This window comes from Taurulus bubalis (genome assembly GCF_910589615.1).
Source record: "Taurulus bubalis genome assembly, chromosome: 18".
NCBI lineage: Eukaryota > Metazoa > Chordata > Actinopteri > Perciformes > Cottidae > Taurulus > Taurulus bubalis.
This window is the reverse complement of record NC_136606.1, coordinates 18,727,718-18,749,376: the sequence shown is the minus strand read 5'-3', so window position 1 is coordinate 18,749,376 and position 21,659 is coordinate 18,727,718. Positions and strand designations below refer to the sequence as shown.

The 21,659-nt window shown below is 44.2% G+C and overlaps 1 protein-coding gene across 1 annotated transcript in view; it reads right to left on the bottom strand.

The window, feature by feature from the left end:
• Positions 1 to 21,659, bottom strand: part of LOC306751086 (uncharacterized protein) — a 93,513-nt gene that overhangs the window by 23,309 nt on the left and 48,545 nt on the right. The window contains exon 7 of the mRNA XM_079234613.1: positions 20,988 to 21,659. This exon is cut by the window's right edge and continues 711 nt beyond it. Within this exon, the coding sequence (XP_079090739.1) occupies positions 20,988 to 21,659 (672 nt within the window). The remainder of the gene's footprint in view (positions 1 to 20,987) is intronic.

Here is a 21,659-nt window from a genome sequence, read left to right as displayed (position 1 = left end):
ATAAACACCGGAGAAAAGACAATTTAAAAATGTTTTCTCTTCATTCCCTCTCAGGGCTTCCGCACCGCTTCTACTATTCTATTTTCTTCATCCCATTATTAAGATGCGATTTATAGCTTGACAGAGATGTCATGAAACTGAAACTTCCATTATTCATTCTTTCTGTTCATTTTTCACAACGTTGATCTGGTGATTTTCCTAACCACTTGACCAGCAAATTCTAGCAAAAAAATGTGATGAAGACAGCTCTAAAACCCGAGACCGCAGGGAATCACAGGTATTACTGCGGTTGGAAGATTAGGCAAGAAGCAGAGAGAAAGAATTAAAAAAAGCAATCATTCACCTCCCGAGAGACGGACATTCATTATTGACGGACCTTGTGATTGGAAGCATCAATCACATGAGAACATGCTGGTACAGTGGAGGTCAATAATGATGTCAGTGCAGTCATGAAGATATATTTTAGCATCCAGACCACCTTTGCATTTGGTCCTGGACGAACCCTCTGACCTCCGTTTTATCTGGATGTCAACCTGCTGCATTAGCAGAGCTGCTGAGGCTCCAGGGCGCCGCGGGGTTGCTGTGTATAATATGTGGATCAGAGAATAATGAGCATCTGGCTGCAGCGAGCAAGTTCCATTCAAAGTTAGCATAATGATAACACTTACAGCTCATTTAGGGCTGTTAAGCCTGACTCTCCTGAAGAGCACCACCTCACCTCAAGTCTTTTTTTCTTATCAATATGGTAAAATATGCAGACTCGACTCTTGCATCTTTAAGATGTCTCATCATTTGATGATTTTAGAAATGTAGGTTGAAAAAAAAGGCACGTCCAACATTTTAAAACTGGGATTTGAACATTTGCATGACATATGCACACACTTAGGAATGCCTTTGCTTTTTTGTGAGAGAATCTACACTGGTCTTTTAAGACTTTAGTTCATGAAGGTTATTTTCTTCACCGGCGAAGCTACTGAAGTGAAAAGCAATTGAAAAGGATCCTTATGTTCCATAAAGAATAGGAAGCAACTATTCAGAGGTTAAAATGAATTTCTCATCGACTGACATTTCCTTCTTTCATCAGGCCTTCATTTGGCTCCTCAAGTGGATTACAGAAATACACTTGGCGCTCTCTGGCTGAGTGGGGTTTGTCAGCCTTGACAGCAGCACTCTCTGTGAAGCTACACTCAGTCCTGCCCTTTGGTGGCACATCAAACATGGTGGACGCTCTGAAGTGGTAACAGAGTGGAGAGTGGACTTTGTGGCTTAATCTGAAGTGTGAGGCCCTCCGTTTGGCAGCTCAGTTACTGTATGAGTGGCAGTAGTCTTTAAACTTTAAACATATTTAGAATGTCTGCAGCAGACAAGAAACAAGACAAGAATCAACTGGTGAACTTTCGATACTCGAGAAAAACTCAAAAAGCAAGAAATCTGGTTAATGTGTTTACTTTAAACTTAGGTTCTGTATGTATTTTTAAGAGTTCATACTCAGTGAACATTATCTGCTATCACTGGAAAAAAAGGCAAGTAGCGCTCATTCCAGAAGTAAGTGTGTGAGGTCTGTATATTGTAGTTTGATTGAGTTATAATACGAAGAGCTGGACTTTTTCAAAAGGCACCAAGGATTAAAATATGCACACATTTGTGTGTCAAAGACAAACAAACAATTATGCAAACAAAAATGCACACAGTGCTGCAATTTTACTGTGACCAGCATGAAGCAAAAGCCAACACATGCACATGGTCCGGAGTCGCTTACTCCAGCCGAACACAGGGTCACCACCGGAGAGTACGACGGAACACAATGTGACAATTGTCTGCTTAATTCTCAGAATGAAGGCATCTCAAAGGAGGAAATATTACGAGATTTAAATAATTTCATAACCTTCTTTCTCCTCTCTCTTTTTTAATCTTTCTTGTCTTGCGTTCCATCTATTATTTATGCCTTCCTCATCTGTCCGAGCATGCTTTACCCTAAACCTTTACTTCTTGTTTCCATTATAATACATTAATTTGCATCTCTCCCTCTTGTTTCCTCTGTTTCCCTTTTTTAAATGTTTTTTTTATCCTACCCCACCCAATGCTTTTTTCTTTTTAAAAGCTGCTAATCATCGTTTCCCACAACCTCTCTCTTTCAAGACAAAGCTATAGCAAATTGCACACTTGCAGCTATTTGTGGAAATCATACAAAGCATGTGCGTATGCATTAACCAGGGTGGATATACAAGGTCTTTACACAACAACAGGAGCAACAGAAATACTCCCATGACCTTGGTAAGAAAGAAAACAGATGCATGAATACAACACACAGCCCGTAGCTCGATGACTCTGCCATGCTCCTGTTTAGACTTCAGGGGGGGATAAAGATCACTGCCCCTTTAATACTCCAGTGGCCAGGCTTGTAGCTTCTGCCACACACCAGCCACGGCGTGCGAGCAAAGAGCTACAAAGATACGGACCAAAAAGAGGAGAGAGAAAAAGCAGAAGACGGACGTGAAAGAAAGATGGTCGTTGTCCGTGCTCCCCAGTCAGTGACCCCATTTTGGCTCATCATTCGACGTGACCGTGACCCGCTTTCAGCCGCCTTGGCTCTGCCTGTCTTCACCAAGAATCTAATAAGCATTTGGTGCTCAACAGGAAGACAGAAGGACGAGCCAGAAGGAGACGGCCTTGCAGACTGACAGAAAATGAGGGCATGCGTGCAGCGTGATGGGAAATGAGGTTGGACAAAGACATAGCTTCCATCAGCTATAATGGGCCATGTTACCCTGAGTCAAAATGTCAGCTGGAGAGCCATCATATACAACCTCATGCTGCAAGCTTATAGAGCTGCAACACACATTTGCATGCACATGAACAAACCCATGAAGACCACCTGTGTCCACAAATGCAAAAAACTAAGACAATGTACCCGTTGTATCGGTATTAATTTACACACTTTGATTTCTCATACACTCAGTACAGTCTGACGCTGATCTGTGTCTAAAATTGGCACGCGGTGACCAACACAACAAGACAGATACTACCAACGTGGAATGTCAAGTAGCCCGCGGTATTTACACATGGTGGGGGGCGTGCACTCTGTTGCTGTCGACTTCTCTCAGCTTTTCATTATTTCACTTTCACTCTCCGTCTCTCTCGCTGTCTGACACTCCGTCTCTCAATCTGCCTCTGCAGCTATTCCTAGCCCCGAGCCATTTGCAAGCTTAGACCAGAAAACCAAGTCTGGAATGAAACCAACTCAATAAGAGAAGCATTCGAGCAATGACTGAAAGGCCAATGCCTTTCGCCATGAACCACAATCTACACGCTTCTACGCAACTGGAGAGGACACAAAAGGTCTTGAGAATATTTTCCTCACCATACAGTTGTCAGTGATAGGAGTAGTATTGATATGCTATTTGAATTATGAGTTCTTGGAATTGCTGGCAGCAAGATGTCCTTTCTGTTTGTGCCTCACTGCAGCTCACACAGCCACCAAAAAGAAGACAAGACTCAATTAATACATCATCTTTCTTATTCGACCATAATCTCCTCCCTGCATGCTGCACCCACTTTAACTCTTCAGCACCAAACCCTTTTTTCTGGGTGTCACCGATTAATTACATTGTTAGACTGCCACGGGATGTTTTAAGATTTTAGTTATATACTCTGCTGTGCCTTGTACCGGGATTGTTTTTTTCTTTCCGTCTGATCAATCAATTTTGCATGTTCATATTCACGAAACTTTTCACAGCAGTCCATGAAAGTTATACATAGCGCTATCCTGCATCCTGCGAACAGAGCTGTGGCCAGTAAAAGCTTGACCTACAAACTCAGTTTCTCCATATCAACATCTTTGACAAGCACAGTTAAAAGGGGGACTGCTAACATGACTTCCACCTACCATCCCCTGTGATAAAAGGGTTAGTGCTGGAGTTCAAGCCGAGGCTGGTAAAGCCACCCGAGGGAAGGTCATCACCAATGTCCCATGTCGATTTGTTGCCAGCTCCAAAGTCTACACCTGCACCAGTGTTGAGTTTAGTGTTTGCTTCATTGCCACCAAACTCAGCATGTTTAGCTGTGTCAGATTTGCGACCGGTTTCCCCTTCAGTGTCGGAGTCTACTTGCAAGAGAGAGCTTGAATCCATTCCGCCAAACCCCTTGGGGCTGAGGGGCACTGAAAGCACAATGCCACCTGGCTCCTTCTCCACCTTAAAGCCCTCAACTGGGGCATCTAGTGGTGACAGCATTGCAACAGCATTGCAATCTTTCAACAGTGGGAATGGGGAGAGGCAGAGTCGGGGTTCAGGTGGGTCTTGCCGCAGGTCGTTGCGTGTGGCGCCCGCTGCTGAGAGGGTGGGCTGCGGGGTCTGGGACTGATCTTCTGCAACGGTAAGTGAGCGCTTCATGGAGTGTGGTGAGCGACGTGGACCGCCCATCGGCGACGTCAGCTGGTCCAGTCCTGCCCCATCTCCACCTGGGTATTTATCAGGAAGCTCTAGACTGGTTGGTACCGACAGGTGGGAACATTCGGACATTGCACGGCGCATAGCCTTCCTCTGCTGCTCAGCTCGCCCCATAAAACAGGGCTCCAACTCCATCTCCCCCTCTTCAATCTCTTCTTCCTCGCTGTTGTCCCCTGAAGAGTCCTCAGATAATTGCCGGGCCCCCAGGGATGCCCCGGCTCCAGCCACAACCTCGTCGGCCCTCTCCAAGTGGTTATCGTTGACAACTCCAATGACGCAGTAGTTAGGGGCCACCTGCGGCATGGCGACCTTTGGGCTGGATTCAGCAAAAGTCGAGTTGTTCCATGGGTCAGAGGGCGAGTCTCCATCTATTGGGGACGCCTGCATCAGTGAGGCACCCATTGAGTGTGGAGGCATGGCACTAGTTGGTGATGACAGCTCCATACGCCTGGCTGGGGATCCAGGAACTGGTGGCAGGGACACCCTGCTGGTACCCCCACTTCCCAGGGCAGAGGGTAGTCTGCCCGGGGAAGCTGGGGAAGGGGATGGGGAGGAGGACAGAGGGCTGTCTGGGCTTTCCCCTGCGCTGCCAAGTGATGTGTTACCTAGCGAGATGCTTCCGGAGATGCCCCCAACCCTGCTTGGCACCTTCAGCTCCGCATCCATGCTGCCCCTGCCCGGCTGCTCGAAGAAGCACAGCTTGTCCTCATCTGTGAGTCCGGTCGATGCCAGAGTCCCACCACCTACTACCAAGCCCCTTGGGGTACCCATGTCCATGCCCGTGGGGGGCTGCCAATCCCAGCTCTGAGCCGGCACGGTGGGCGTCAGGGACGGCACCTTACACAGCTCGCTGTACTCTGAGAAAGGAGAGCCAGGCTGCTGATTGGAGAGAGAAGACATGCTGTCTCTCCTTTCTATTCTAGTTCCTCCCCCCTTTTCTTTGTTCCACAGTCTGTCTTTGTCTCAGTCTCAGGTGTCCAAAGGTAATCTTCAACACTTCTCTTCCCTTCTCTCCGTTTTTCCTTTGTTGCCTTGCGCTGTTGTTCCTCTTCGTTCAGCCACTCAGGTGCTCTCTGTGTGTGGAATCTCTCGTGCCGTGCCGCCGTTCTAAACTCAAACACACACTGAGGGTGAACTAGATGTACAGATCTCTCCCTCGTCCCCTCCCTCTTTCTCTCTCTGGTTCCCTCACTGATTACTACAGTGCTCATGTGACCCAGTTGTGGCTGCCAATTGGCTACTGCCGGTTCCCAGATCCCACCCACTGTGGTGGAGTGAGTAAGGCCCCCTCCCCTCTAGCTTTCTCTTTCACTCCACGTTTTTTTTCCCCCTTCAATCCCTTTCTTTCTCTCGTTCTATCTCATGGTAAAAACCCACACACACACACACACACACACACACACACACACACACACACACACACACACACACACACACACACACACACACACACACACACACACACACACACACACACACGTCTACCCCCCTTGGGGAGGATTGAGTGAGGGCTAAAGCAGGCACTTCGGGGGGGGAGAGCGGATTGGAATTCAAGATTTTTCCAAACCATACCGTTCCACACATCACTACCATGCCGTCTGGATCAACGCAATCGATTTCTGACATTTATCTCTTGTATGAGAAAGCAAGAAAGAGAGAGAGAGGGATGAATCAGATGGGAGGAATAAACCACAGGAGCTGGAAAGACAACAGCAATATTAGCATGAAGCAACAGAGTGAGAATATGTGAATGTTTTTCGTAAGCTTGCATGTGTCAAAGAAGAATGGTCTCCCCGAGCATGTGTGTATGTGCGAGACCATAAGTGCATCTCCCAGCCTTTCCTTAGTGCTCAAACTGAGGGAGAAGAAGAAGAAAAAGAGGGGGAATGGCCATTATGGGAGATGGGTGAAGGGTAAAGCCCCTGGTAAAGAGACCTTGTTGTCTGTCAGACTTCATCTGGTCACATGTGGAGAATCCCACTCCAGTACCACCCCCCATTCTACCACGCTCATATGCACACACTTGGATAATCAAACTTAAGAGGCTCTCCAAAATACACAGAAACACTAGATTTCTCCCACATTAACACATACAGTACAGTGCATGTACTTGAGTTATCATTCTGCCACGTAGCAGGCAAGAAACATTCATGAAAGACAGACACGCTCATATATGCAACAATACAGCCACACACTTCAGGCAAACTCAGAGGAACACTCTGAGTCAAGCTTTTAAACATTTAACAAGAACTCAACTGTTTGTGTTGCACAAAAACACTTTCAGCTCCGTTTTCGTTCCTGCCGAGTTCCTGTTAAATCAAAACTGTGATTTCCACTGAAGTTGCAGTGATTTTACAACCATATGAGGTGTGCTCAGAAAACTACATCTTTACACTGTCTGCTTCATACAGAAAACGCCTGAAAATAATCCAACCAGACATTGTCCAATAGTGGCTGGGGCTTTTATTGGCAAAGTAAAGCAGGGTTTTTGGTATTTAACAGCCCCATATCAGAGGTTTCAAGGACATTTTTTCCGGTAAGTACGCACTTTAGTAATGCGACTCCATGCTCTCTGATCTGCTCAAGTTTTAATTTGCTGTTGATTCTGTTTGGACTTAATGCAAACCCAACACTTCCTCCACGTCAACTTCTTGTCTTGATCTGGACAATCACATGAGACTAGGTCATATTTACCACTCTGGTGCTCTAGAGTTATATTTTGGATAGAAGCACTATCTCATTCACTAACTAATTCGTATTGCTTGTTACTGTTAATGAACCTTAACCCTTATTACAAGATGTTGCACATTCAAAGTGTGTTAATCATCACAAGGCACTTCCACAAAAGTACCTTAAAACAGTACTTTAAAATTATTGTTTAATTATCAAGCTATTAAAATACACTGGACTGACAGAAATACATTTATGACATACAATCAGATGGTGTAAATATAACATTGTGTGGCTGAGTACATTACATACATGTTAGTATTGGGTAAATTGTATTGGACGTGTTCTTTGATTTCTTTTGTTTGACCCATGTCCCATCCGCTAACATGAAAAGGGGCGGGGTTTATGACCAATACTGCAGCCAGCCACCAGGGGACGATCAAGATGTTTTGGCTGGTTTTTGGCTTGTGTGTCTGCTTTGTGTGTCCAGTGCCAGTCAAAATAGCTGGGGGTTACAGACGTTCTTGTTGTTGTCGGTTTGGACTGAAGGCTGAACGTCGGCATAAAACAATGGTTTAAAACAGGCAGACAGGCAAACAGGGGCAGGGATGCAGACAGATGAGGGCAGAAAGAGGGAGGCAGAAGCAAAGCATAGGGATGAGGACAGGGTGTGTTGGTTGAAGGCTGGCCATCTTTAGGAGTAAAAGAGCAGAAAAAAAGAGATAGAAATGACCAGGACAGCAAGATGAGGCGTGAGACGGAAGCAAGTTATACGTAGAACAAGGATGTATGTGAAGGATGGAGAGATCAGTTTTTAAGGAGTAAGGGGGAGGTGTAGAAGAAAGGCACTAAGGGGTCAAAGTGAAAAAGAAAGGGCAACAAAGGATGCAGGAAGTGAGGGTAAAGTGAGGGAAAGTTGGACTGGAGATTCTGTATGGATCACACATCGCCTCCCGACACCATGACAGGATGAAATGGAGAGTTGAAGGGCACAATGCTGCCGGCAACGGCATCTCGCTTTGTGCTTTAATGACAAGAAACTATGATAAGATCTTCTTCTGCCTTATGGAGGATTCAGTTGTCAATGAAAAACAATGAATGGTACTCAATGCACACAATGTCTTTTAAATAAAACAGCATTGCCTTTACCTTTTTTAATCCCAATTTCAATCTAAAACCCAATTGAACTGTAAAAACTGCAAAATTAGTTTTTTTTGCCAACCTTCAAAGACATTTTCCCCAGAACTTCTTAAAAGAGGTTCTTATTAACAATCTTTTTCATTTGGAGTTCTGATGGTTTACTCAACAACTGCCAAATGGTACTTCACACCGAGAGGAAGAATTGCTTCATAAAACACAAAATGAACAAGAGCTTTGTTTTCTTCCCATGTTTCAGGCTAAGCTGTCATTGGAAAAGGGAAAGGTAGGGAGCCACCAAAGCAAAAGTCAATCTTTCCCTGGCAGCCGATGGACAAAACTGAAAAACAAATAAATGCAGATATGCTGCTATATATGGTACTAGCGAGAAGAGAAAAAGGGTAAAATGAGAACCCTGTGTAACATGACAAAGCATTTTTTGTATTTAAAAACGCAGCCGTCATGTTAACGACGTGCTTCAATAAATAAGAAACAAGTGCTAAACAGCAATCAATGTGTTCATGGTAATGTATATTCATAATTGTATTTATTTCACTTACCAATAACAAAATACCTTATTTTATTATGAATAATTCCTGTTCATGAATCAAAATAGATAAATAAATCACCACAAAGAAGGAGTGAAGACTGCATCTAACAAACAAATCCATCTTCTTCATGATACATTCTTACCTTTATAGGCAAAAAGGAGACAATGCCATCCACACATCCCCGCGCTCTATTACATTATATGTGTCTTTGTTCAACAGAGAAATAATCTCCATTTACCTGATAAACTGGCATCATTCCATTTAGAAAGGAGTTTCATTCACAAATCGCTCTCACAAAGTCATGGCATCAACCCAGATATTTTCCCTGGTTTACATATTTGTACCATATACTGCATGTCTTGTTTTAATGCACACGGTCTGATTTAGCTTTCCATCTGATGTCCCGTATTCATGCACACACAAACTCACGTAGGACGGAGAAGGTCTGCGTTGTTGTTGTTGTTGTTGTGGCGGAGCACAGTGAAGACGAGACTTTGCCCCGGGGATAATGCCATTTTTCATTCCGGTGCACGCAGTTTTGGTATTTCGGTGACCCGCCGAGAGCTCCGACTTCAAGGAAGTGTGAGGAGAAGCGCAGCAGGGGGCGTGTCAGTAACAATCAGGCAGCAGCGGAGTGCAGTTTTATGGTCTGCTCTTGGTGTTTTGGGGCTAATTTTGTGTTGTGTTTTTTTTGTGACATTGTGAAATAAAACCTTAAAAAAAACAAAAAGTTTGAAACTTAAAGTTAAGTATATACACATGTACAATGTGGCCACTGAACACTAAGCTGTGACTGGCTGACAGGTGTAACCGCTAGTAATTGGAATGTAAAACACCTAAAATGGAGGTGACTGGAGTTCTGACTTTAGTTTCTCAGCCAGCTCCCGACGCCAAAATCATCATACAGTCACATCAGAGTCATCGTCACCAACACATCCCACCTGCACAGACAGACAGGCGGTCGTGGACAGACAGGTTGGGTAGACATGCTGGCAGGTGGGCAGACACGCTCAAGGCGGGTGTACTGTCCTCTGTGTCACATCAGCCGCTTTTTTTATTCTCTCTTTGTCTGCTTGCCCCTTGAAGTAAAAATCTGACAAGAGACCCATGGGGACAAACACACAGCCCACCAAGAGGATGACCTCACCCTGTCTGACTGGTTGGCTGGCAAAGACACACAAACATACACGCACGTTGTATAATCCCACTGGGCGACAGAAGTGCTGTGCCTAATAACCGGTGCAGTGTTTTATTGTTGCAGCATCAACATGGTGATGTGCGTAATAGTCACATCGCAGGAGGTGTGATGTTGGCAAATTCACTCAAAAGGTCAGGCTACAACTTTTTGCTTCTGAAAACCTGTGTGAATCCTTGTCATTAGCCCGCACCCCTATTGACAAGGAGAGAGAGAGAGATTGATTCACAGCCTCATTCCGGTGCTGCCTGGCCCTCGTCGGGCTCATAATCGTCTCTAGGTCAGGTGAAGGTAGCTTTACAGCCCCCTTCACCCTGACCAGGGACCGCCTGAGTCCTCGCTGTGCGCTCTTTCCCCCAACTCAAAGCACGACTGTCCACCGGGGCGGATTGTCCGTAAATGTAACTACAACATTTTCTCCCTTGATGGTGAAAATTCCTGTATTTTTTTCATATTGTAATATATATATATATCAATAAAATGCAGTGAAAAACAGCTCAATGATTTTTCCAATACACAGCCCGACCATGCAGGCTGCAAGGAAGGCATAGAGATGAAACAAAAGCTGTGGTCAATCAAAGGGCTACATGCCAACTTTAAATGGCCACGTTGAATCAGGTAAAGACAGAAAACAGCCGTGTCTTTCCATCTGATGTTTTTTATAGTTTATATCAACCAGCCCTGTTGTCTTGTAATGAGGTTGTACTACACACTCCCAAGCAGGTTACTCATGAGCTGAGGCACATCTGAAACTGCCACACAGCAAGTCAGCTAAAAGAAAGTGAGAAATTCCATTGTTGTGGCCTAAAAACTCAGAGGCATCTTAAAGTACAGAGAGAGAGAGAGAAAGAGAGGGGAGTGGTGTACACAGGTGTGGAGAGAGAGGAGGATAATCTCAGCAGGGGGTGTCGGAGGATTGGATGACGGAGGGATTCAGAGTCTTTCGTGAAGTTTATTTATAGCTCAATCGCATCTCCTTCATAGCCCGTCACAACACCCCCATCCTCGCTAAACAGCCATTGTTTCCTCCGTAGCCCCTCTCCCCATTAGTCGCCACAGCAACTGCCTCCTGTTGCTATGGCAACTGGCTCCTCATCAGCGTGCCGGGCTCCACGTGGGGGTTGGGGGGGAAATGGTTGGAGGGGATGTTTGGTGGTGGTTGTGGGGGTGGGGTGAGGAGGGTATCGTCTGAGGAATCAGGGGCCGGTGGAGAAGGGTGGGTGATGGAATTGAAAGCTAACAGTGTGTGTGTCTGCGTGTGAGGAGGAGGGAGGGTTATTAACAGGCTACATAATCTACTCTGCCGCTTGCCTCAGGTCAAAGAGTGTGTTCCAGTCTGCAGTGTCTTTGTGGTAATTACAGTCATCAGGAGAAAAAATAAGTAGTTCCTAAGAAACCAGTCTAGCGACAGAGTGCTGAATGATAGATAAGCATGGACTTGTATTTGGTTTAATTTGACTTGATGGACACTGAAAAACCCACGGACATATAAAGTCTATACACGCACGGAGACAAACAGAAGATTGTTCCCTTCAGAAGCGGGATTAATCGGTAAAGAAGAAGTTGAGGCCAGGGGGTGCCAGACTTTAGGCATGCATGCCAAAAATAATACAGCGAGACGAGAGGCCAAGCGGACAAAACTGGCTTCAAAAGGAGAGTGAATCTGGGGCGGGCTTCTCTCGTTGATCATGGGAGACGAGGCCAACTTCGAATGTTGTGTTTTCAATTTGCGACAAATCCCACAATCAAAAGGGCAGCAAAATGTAAAGTACCCAAAGTACTGATATGAAATGAGTAGCTAGTTAATACAAACTGATCTCTTGTAACTGGTCAGGTTATTTTAACTACTTTAAACAGTTCGGTAGGCTTCCCATCATGGGCACCTATTTAACAAGATAGTAGACTTCTGTGTAGGTCTATACTGGCTGGATGATTTTGAATCTGAGAACAAAGTAAATTCTTCCAGAGGAGATTATTATTTCTGATGTTTGACATTAGTGTCTCAGATGACAGTGTCCTCCCTCGGATGCCCACGAGCGTTGACCAGCCGCTCCACTCGGGAGCTGGCCATGTGTTATTTGTTGTCATCATTTCAGTTGCCTAAGTAGTGAATACTTGAGCGAGGAGAGGGTGTCTCGTTCATTTTCATTAATTAATGAGATAATACCCATCGGCTCTACTATTCCCTATGAAGCAGCTGCCTAATCTAAGTTCATTATTCATAATGAATGAATCTGGTGCCCCTGGCCAAAACAGACATCTCCGCTCCACCCATTGCATTTTCTGCCTCTCTGTCACAGACGCACAAAATATAAAACAACACAAACTCTGCTTGTGTTTACAAAATGTTCCGACGCCATAGTCAAATGTCCACCAACAGTTTTTCTACTCCTCCGCCCATCTCCCTCATTATCCCAGAGGGCACGCATTCGGACAGCGGCTTGGCTCCCAGAGCGAGAAGCTAATTGGACGAGGAGCAATGCTGCGTGGGAAGGGATTAATCTACTGATTAAAGAACGACGGGATGAATGGAAAATGTGACGTCCGTATCTGTTACCACTACTATCCTAGAGATAATTATCCGGTAATTGAAAAAAAAATAAACAATGACTATGTATTTTTGGTATTAAGTGATGATTGAGGTCTGGAAATTGGGCTAGCGTATGAGGTATGATATGATATCTAAGACAACTGAGAAAAAACTAAATTCAATAAAACATTTTGAAATACATATTTTTTGTGTTACGTTAGGGTTGGTCAATCATTTTGATTTTCATATTGTCCGGTCGTGGTGCCTCAAGAAGGCAGATCTTATTGACGTCTCTTTGGATAGATAGATTTGTATATATATATATATATATATATATATATATATATATATATATATATATACACACATCTATATATATATAGAGGAACCAAACCATCCTCCCGTACCAAAACCTAGCCAGAGGGCCTTTGTCCCCACGACAACGCTGAACGCAGCAACTGGGAGCCAAGCAATCGACCGGTTGCGAATGGCCGAGCGCTTCAAGGCAGAACAGAACCCTGCACTACTTTCAGTATCATTTGACACGTGCATGGCGGGAACTTGAACTTTGTGAATGTGTGATTGACTGTTCTGCGATGGCACTAAGTCCCACCATGCTTTATCCGTCTTCCTTCCTCCTCTCTCATCCCGTCCCCGCGCTGCCTGCTGGTTTAGGATATCTCCATATTTCACAGACTGGTACACAAATGCACCAGCGCCTGTCTTGTTTACTTGTTTTGCATAATTAAGATGGTGGAGGCTTTGCTGAGACTGACTGCCTCCCGCTGAGGTTTGTGCAGTGCAATCCCTCTTGCCAAAAACCTATGACTGGAAAAACCTAGACGGTAGCTTGGCTCTTCTATCCGTTGCTACATTCTGTGACGTGAATGCCGACATTGCTCCATGAGCTCTCGGCTTGTTTGTGTTCTGATTTGTTTCCTCAGATTTACAATCATAAAAGAAGCGATGGACGTCAGCAGCAACAGTCTGTACTGCATTATTGTCATGGCAACCACAAATGACAACATGCAGTACCAGCTGCCTAAAGGTCATTACTGCTGGAAAACGTACCACACAAACACCATCAAACTCCACTCGAGTTAAACAACGGATTCAAAGTGGTTCACAGTGCAGAGAAGCTTGAACAAGGACACAGAAAAGTTAAATAAAAACTAATATGTTCAACGACTAAAGAAAGAAGAAAGCATAGGAGACGGTCAGGAAGATGTCTTTTAAGTTAGTTACTGATGGGTTCAATGGAGTGACAAACAGAACAGCACTTAGTCTTGGATCTGGGGATAAGATTTGACTGATTCATTTGTCTGTAAAATGTCGAAGCTGAATTAAATACGACCCTAAGATTATTTGCATAGACGTTCCCAGATGAGTAAGCAGGTCCAAATAATGCAACTGTGGAACTGTTAGGTCGTTATAAACTTGTTGCAAGTCATCCGGGATTATTGTTTCCTAATGACAGTGAATATGCTGTGTTAGTTTGATCATCATTACATTACATTTAGCTGACGCTTTTATCCAAAGCGACTTACAATAAGTGCAATTCCACCATGAGTACAAACTCAGAACAACAAGAATCAAGAAAGTACAATTTCTGCTGTCCTGATGTCAATGGGGAGCTCATTCCACCATTGAGGAGCCAGGACAGCAAACAGTCGTGACTTTGTTGAGTGTTCATGCTCTAGATGTAAGTGAATGAGGATGAAACACTGAAAATCAATGTTGTGTTTTTGGATAACAGGACGTCTGACTTGAGAGAAGATTGGGTCCAAGTGTAGCATCTTAGGGAATATGGGGGCAAAAGATTTAAATTAGAAAAATGTTGGAAAATATCCTCCTTCAGACACTCTCCTCAGACACTGAAGTAATTTTCTTTTTAACATCATTTTTGCAGCAACATGTAAAACCATCACACAGCCTTCAGAATGATTGGTGCGGATCCTTTCTTCTGTTAGTTGTTTTTTTTACTGTGGATTAAAGAGTGAGATTTTGGAGTTGACATACAATATTGTTTTGTTTTTTTCAATTTGTTTTTGTAAGCGCCTTACTACCTGGTCCTGCTTAAGGATCTTGGTGATTCTGTCAGACAATTACATTTTAGACGCCGTGGACATCTTACCAACAGGTAACAATGCAAACTGGATGGAGATATGAATTACTATAAAGAATATACAATGACTGGTATTTACCCAATTGGAAATCATACATTTTTCAAATTCAAAAACAGAAGCTAGCAGTTAACAGGGAGATGATATAATACATCATAATCAGTAGAGTTGGACCAGTTTTATGTCCATGTCATAGTTGTGCGTTTGTCTCCATCAACAGAATCGGTACCATCAGCAAGTGGTCTGTCAATGTGCCGTCTCATTAACTCCAGCATCTGTTGCTGTTCCTAGGGCAACATGAAGATCCTTAGTCTCCATGGCAACTCCCTGCTCTTTCCCTCCCCAAAGGCCCTTTGAGCATCTGTCTGTCTACCACTGGAAACTTGAAAATAACATTTTGACCTTTATCAACACTTTGTCTCGATTTTAAGTCCACAGCCTCCCTCATCTCGTTAAACTAAATAAGCAAATCTGTTTCACAGCGAGGACATCAGGCTGAAGGAGCAAATGACTCAAGTGATGAATAAGGATGCTGTTAATAGCTTCATTATCACCTAAAGACTTTCAACATGAATTGCCTTTAGGCGTGCCAATTCATGTGTGTGTGTGCCTTTTTCCCTTCAATCAAAGCTTTTTTTTGGCCACAGTTCTATCAGACGAAGGTGCTAAATGGACCCTTCTTCTCGCTGCTAAGGCATCAAGGCCGAGCGGAGCACAGCGCCTGCTCTGATAATCTGCCTTTGAGTCCTGCAGCTTTTAAAAGCAGTAAAAGCAATACAAGCTTCTGGTGAAGCGTTCCTGTTGCCTCGGGGAAAGATACTCTGTTTTGTGTGTCGGTGTAGCAACATTGCGCTTCTTCCACCCTTCTGAGAGACAATACTTATTGCTCACTTCACATTTGTGCATTGTTTTAAATCTCTGAACATCTAACGCTGTTGTTTTTTCAGAGCGCCCCTCTGTGATCTCTATAAAAAGATATCAGAACAAGACTTTGGCATCGGAGGCAATCTGGTCTCCGTTTGTAGTCCAAGTCATATATTGACCAATCACGTTTGAGCGGGCTTTGGCTGCATGTCCGTGGGGAGAGCAAAAGAGGTGGAGCCTCTCGGTCCGGATATCGGATGGCTACACCAGAACCTCAGAAATATTGTCCGTTGTCCCCAGCGACTGAATCACCATGAGTCCGACAGCCGATGGGTTCCAACATTGTCTTCTGTTATGAAGCATCTGCATTAGTTGTTTCCTGCTGTTACCTGCTGCCTAAGCAAAGCTCAGAACATGTAGTCCCTCTGCTAAATTGGAAATCAGGTCAACTTCTTTTTAAGGAGGTACAGTTTCAGAAGCGCACAAAGGAGATTTATTATACTGTATGTGAATAGGTACATAGATGTGGTATTGAGGAGATGTGGCATTAGGTGTGGTATTGAATGCTTGCAAAGTCATGTTTAGTGTGGAGTAAACTTCTGACAAAGGGGCCTCTTATCACACTTGTCAGATGGGATGACTGCAATAGACTATCGTAGAATATTACATTTAAGGGCAACTCCACCAAATTCATCTCATAAAGTTAAGTTTAATAGTGATGGGGGTTGGTACCCACCATGTCTCAACCGTTGTATAGTGACCCGTCATTCTGGAAGTCTGAACAGGGTGTAAGAAAACAATCAAGAAAGATCTAATTTGCATTAACAGCAATACGATTTTGGGTGGTGCTTGCTAGTTGAAGCAACTTCAAACTATTCTTTGTGGGCATACAGTAGTGAAAAACAGTTGTCACAAAAAATAAAAAAAATAGCCTCCATACAATAAATCAAAAAAAATCTATGTGTGCTGCACATTCAAGGCAGTTTCGATGTAGAAGACACATTTAAAACTCACTGAATTTCGCGAAATACAAGTGCCTCTTTAAAAGGTTAATATCAAAATGGATAAAATGTTAAGCACAAAACACTGCCGGTCCCAGAGCCATTTCTCTGTGGGTTCGATCTGAAGCACTGTGCACCTTCTGAAAACAGAGTGACTCACGATCTTGTCCCACAGTTAGCGGTTGTTCTTTCCAATGGCGCCAACGAGACGAAAACCCAACATTTCCCCCAAAGCCGTCTAAAGCCATTAGCTCACCCCAGATGAGTGATGGGACCATCCTGTACAAGTGTTCCTCCTGGGCTACCATCTAACAGCCTGCTCCCCAATGAAATGAGCCCAAACAACACAGCGAAAAGCACTATGTGGTAAAAATAGACCGCTGGTACAGTATAGTCACGCATGCCTGCCTCTTGAAGATTTGTGTTTGTCCTCAAATAGTTTGAGAACAAATAGATGTGTACTCTATGTGCGTCTGTGCAGGGAGGCGGGTCCACAGCAGTGGTTTATTTGTAGTCTTTATACTGGCTGGCACCTGCGTTTTAGCTCTGTCAGAGAGAAGGAGTAGTGTCTCCTGCTTAAGTTGGTGCCATATCCACTTAACACATTTAGAGTAGGGAAAAAAAGAGTATGCAGCCACCATTATCAGCTCATGAAGTGGTTATGGTGACTGTGCAAGCAAATTATTAGCTATTTACATATCCGGCAGACACAACTCATTAGCATTCTGCTGGTAGTCCTGTTTGTGGCACCTGGCGAATGTGATGTTCATTTTAGCTCTGTTTTGGTCTCCACCAACTCCTGAAATATACTTCCGGCTCTCCATCTGCTAAACGCTGCTAACCACTTTCTCTCTGCGGTTTGGTGCTGAACAGGTGGGCTTTTAGAGCTTTTTCCCCACACAGAAAACAGCTGCCTGCTGCTGCTGGAAATAAGGGTGATAAGAACGGTGAGACTGAACCAAAACAGTATATGTCGGGGGGGCAAAACCGAAACAATGACACTAAGAAAGACGCTAAATCGATCTGTAGAACGGAGACGGAACAGAGTCTGGTGATGTTTTCTCTGTGGGCTCGACACAAGTGACACATGACACATAATCATTTGATTGGAATACTGTATAATGAGGATTAGCGCCTCGCGGCTAAATCCCTCCGCCGACCAGTTTACATCCATGCCTGTCCAAAATGTCATCACTTCATCATTTTATCAGATTAGACATTTGTGTGAAAGTCATAATTAGCATTAGAGTTATGGACAACAACGTGTTTTGTGAGGTCCCAGTGAACTTTGACCACAAAACTGTAATCAGAGTGGACATTTGGGTTAAATAGATGTTTGCTCCAGGTGTTCCTGACATCATGTTCACTAGAATGGGATGGACAGACGGACAGCCCAAACACATAATGTCCATCATGTCATGGAGGCAAAACAAATTCAACTAGTGCAGATTTAAGTCTATTTCATGTCATCCTAGCCAACAGAACCACACAGAAAACTAGAAGTTGTAAATACACAGTGCATTATTTATATGCATTTTCAATGTATGGGTGATGCATGCAGACTTATACATGGTTGAAAAATGTGTAGGCGGTTGTCGTGTGCAGTCAGAAGGTTACACTTTGTATTCCGAGTTGTCTATTATTTACAAAGAAAATATATCTAAAAAATACACAATAGAGAAATAGAAATACAATGTGCTGAATATGCTTCAGTTGATAGCTTGCTGACTCATTTATTTTGTTAAACCGACGTGTGGCTACTGGGGACCTAGCAAGCACTCTGTCCCGTGTTAGTATGTTCCCTCATTCTTGTCCACATTGGTGTGTATCTCCCTCTTAAGTTCTCTATAGAGGTTCAGCACTTCTCTGAACCTCCCTCTATCGTTTCCCTTAATGTTTGAAACATCACACTCCCTCAGGTTTACATCGTGCTGCATCTCTTTCAGGCTTCTTCCGCTTGCTTTTACTCATGTATATCTCTCTGCCATTACAAGAAGGGTTTATAAATAATCTTTATCCGTTCCCTGTCAGCATTCTTTTCATATCCCTTCATCCACCACAATTGTTCCTCCTCTCTTCACCTTTTGCCTCTCTCTGTACCTGCGATACATAGAAAAAAATGTTTCAGAAGTACCCGAAAGCGTTTCTTTGTTTCGAACTCCAATTTATTATGGATTTAGCTTTTTCTTTTTATATCCTCCCCTCTCTTCTTCGCTGTACTGTATTCCCCTGTCTGGAACCCTCCAAAGCGTTGCTCTTTATTGTGCTCCACATGGCTTCCTATCTATTGTACAAGGCTTAAATACCACTCTTGGTGACAGAGACCCACCCCTGGACACTGACAAAAGGTCTCATTACACAGAGGGGAAGACATAACCAGCTGCACTCTGTCTGGCTCTCTCGGCAGTACCACAAGTGTGTGACTGCCGCATCTAGTTAAATATCTTGTCTGATGTTTAGTGTGAAAACAAAATTTCCACATCATGCAAGAGCTGCTGGGGGTTGCTGACCTCAGCATGAGGACGGAGCATGGCGAGACAGACTGGAGCAGCTATCAGTTTGGATGAACTTTATCGTCACAGAGGCATTTGTGTCTCTCTCTCTCTCTCTCTCTCTCTCTCTCTCTCTCTCTCTCTCTCTCTCTCTCTCTCTCTCTCTCTCTCTCTCTCTCTCTCTCTCTCTCTCTCTCTCTCTCTCTCTCTCTCTCTCTCTCTCTCTCATGTGTCAAGTACTGTACGTCAAATCTGATAAAGGACATGTTCTTTACATCCACAAAGCTGCAATATATTTTCCTCCATGTGACGTGGAAGTGGCAAAAACACTAAACGCGGGCCCTCCCTGCTCTTGGGAAGGCATTGATCAAAGCTGCTTAATAGTCATGTTTGACACTCGGCTGTTCACGTGAAGAGCTGAAGGCTTGCTCACTCTCGTCACAGCCTCCAACGGGAGGAAGAGACAGGAAGCTCTGAGAGAAAAGATAAGGAAATAATTCCTGGAACTCTGCATCTCCATAAATCACAACACACACACACACACACACACACACACACACACACACACACACACACACCATATACAGGTCACATCCACACATCCGCCCAAGCACAAAGTGTCAATCTATTCTATTTTTGGTTTCCCATCTGTGGCTGCTGTAAACATTATTACTTCCCAGTCTGTGGAAAACTCTTCTCCTCAACGAGTAACACTGCAACAAATTCATTCTCCACTAAAACAAGAGCTGGGCATGACGGCGATAAACGTCTCCCTTTGGACTCTCTCTTGAATCTTTTAACTCTTAACTTTTTCACTATTCTAATCTGTTAACACACACACACACACACACACACACACACACACACACACACACACACACACAACAAACTGTTCTATTTTAAACGAAAGGCAAAGGGTCAATTTCATTCTCTTCATCATCAGCTAAAGCTCATGATCATAAGGGTTGGAAAACAAAGTGTCACAACAGTACAACTGTAACCTGTGCTTTCAAATACTAACCATGAAATTCAAAAACAGAAATGTTGCACTAAAGTGTCACTCACCTGTCTGCATCTTCTGTCAATAGTTATATAATCATCACAGTGGCTAGTCTCAATAATGATGCATGAATACAACAACAAAGCCATAATGAATTAAAATAAGACTCACCTATGATGGAGGAGCAACCAAGGAAGCAGTCATCACAGAACATGGAAGTAAAGTCGACAAAAAAAGAACAATTAACTTAGTTTACAAGTTATGTCTACTTAGGAGACACACCAGACTGTGAATTGTTGATGCGTGACAACAGAAGGAGTGTTAACATGACACCAACAAAACCTTTTTCTTCCACATCCTTTCCTAGGAGAAGCTGTTAAGAAACAGGCAGCTAGTGAGGAAACCGGCGTTAATTGGACACACGAGAGAGAGAACGTAGAGAAACACCTGAGACCCGGGTGCAAGGAAAAACAGAACATAATTACAGTGTTAACACATCACCTGGACAGAAGAGAGAAAGAGAAGGTTGGTTTGGATTTGGTGAGGGTGTCTAGTGGTGTCACTAAGGAGAAAGACTCCATGATTGGTTAGTAGTAGCACACCCGTCAACAGCAACTCTGTTAATTATGAGGACATCCCAGCAGTGCATCATTTGGAATTGAGATACTCACAGATTAGAGTCAAGCCAATCCACAGCCTCAATTGGTCAACACTTGAGTTCATGCGTTAGTCACTCAGAAACAAAAAGCCCCAGCCAGGTTTATAGACATATGTGTTCATGCAAGGTTTTGATAATTCATCTAACACCTAATCAGATCAGGACACCCAAGCAATCGATCTTGCCCAAAATGGGATTGGAATTAGGTTGCATATATCTGAAAGACTGAATGAAACCCCCATGCATGACAATAAACCATTCGTGTTCATTATTTAGTTACTCTAACTTCTATTTTGTCTGGGGCTGACTGCAACCAACCTTCGATGATGGGGGCAACTGGAGGGACCACAGCTTCCATAGGATCAGCAAAGCTGGGGACGAAGGGCTTAGCTGTAGGGTTAAGACCAGATCCTGGGCTTGTCGGTTGAGGGGAGGAGGGGCTGAGGGCTGGGGATGCAGGGAAAATCTTTACCCTTGGGGAGGTGGGACTCTTTACAGAAGAGGAAGATGAAGAACGAGACTTCTTGGGTTGCTTCTGGGAAGATTTTTTATCGTTGTGCTCTTTGGGTTGGAATTCCTGCGCTGTGGTTTTGGGGGAGCGGAGAGGGGCCGGGCAAGGAGTGTCAAAGGACAACCCCAAGGTTAAAGGAGGACCTGAAGTGCTCACGTCACTGAAGTCAAATGGCTCGCTGGTGCTGCTCATGCTGGAGTCGTTCAGGAGCCATGAAGCATCTGAGGGTGAGAGAGGTGGGGCCGAGGCTAACACCTCGCCTTTCGGGGAAGGGCTTGGCTGGGAGGCGGGGCTGAAAGCAGAGGTGTCTCCCTCAGCTATGCCACGCACACAAGACTCTTGGAGGGAACTCGTGTTACACAATAGGCTGTCAACCATGTCACCACCGGGTGAAAAGACCTGGCTGTTGCCTAAGCTTGCATTTTCAGTCTCCATCAGGAGGTCAAAGGGATCACTGGACTGAGGAGCCATGGAGGGCA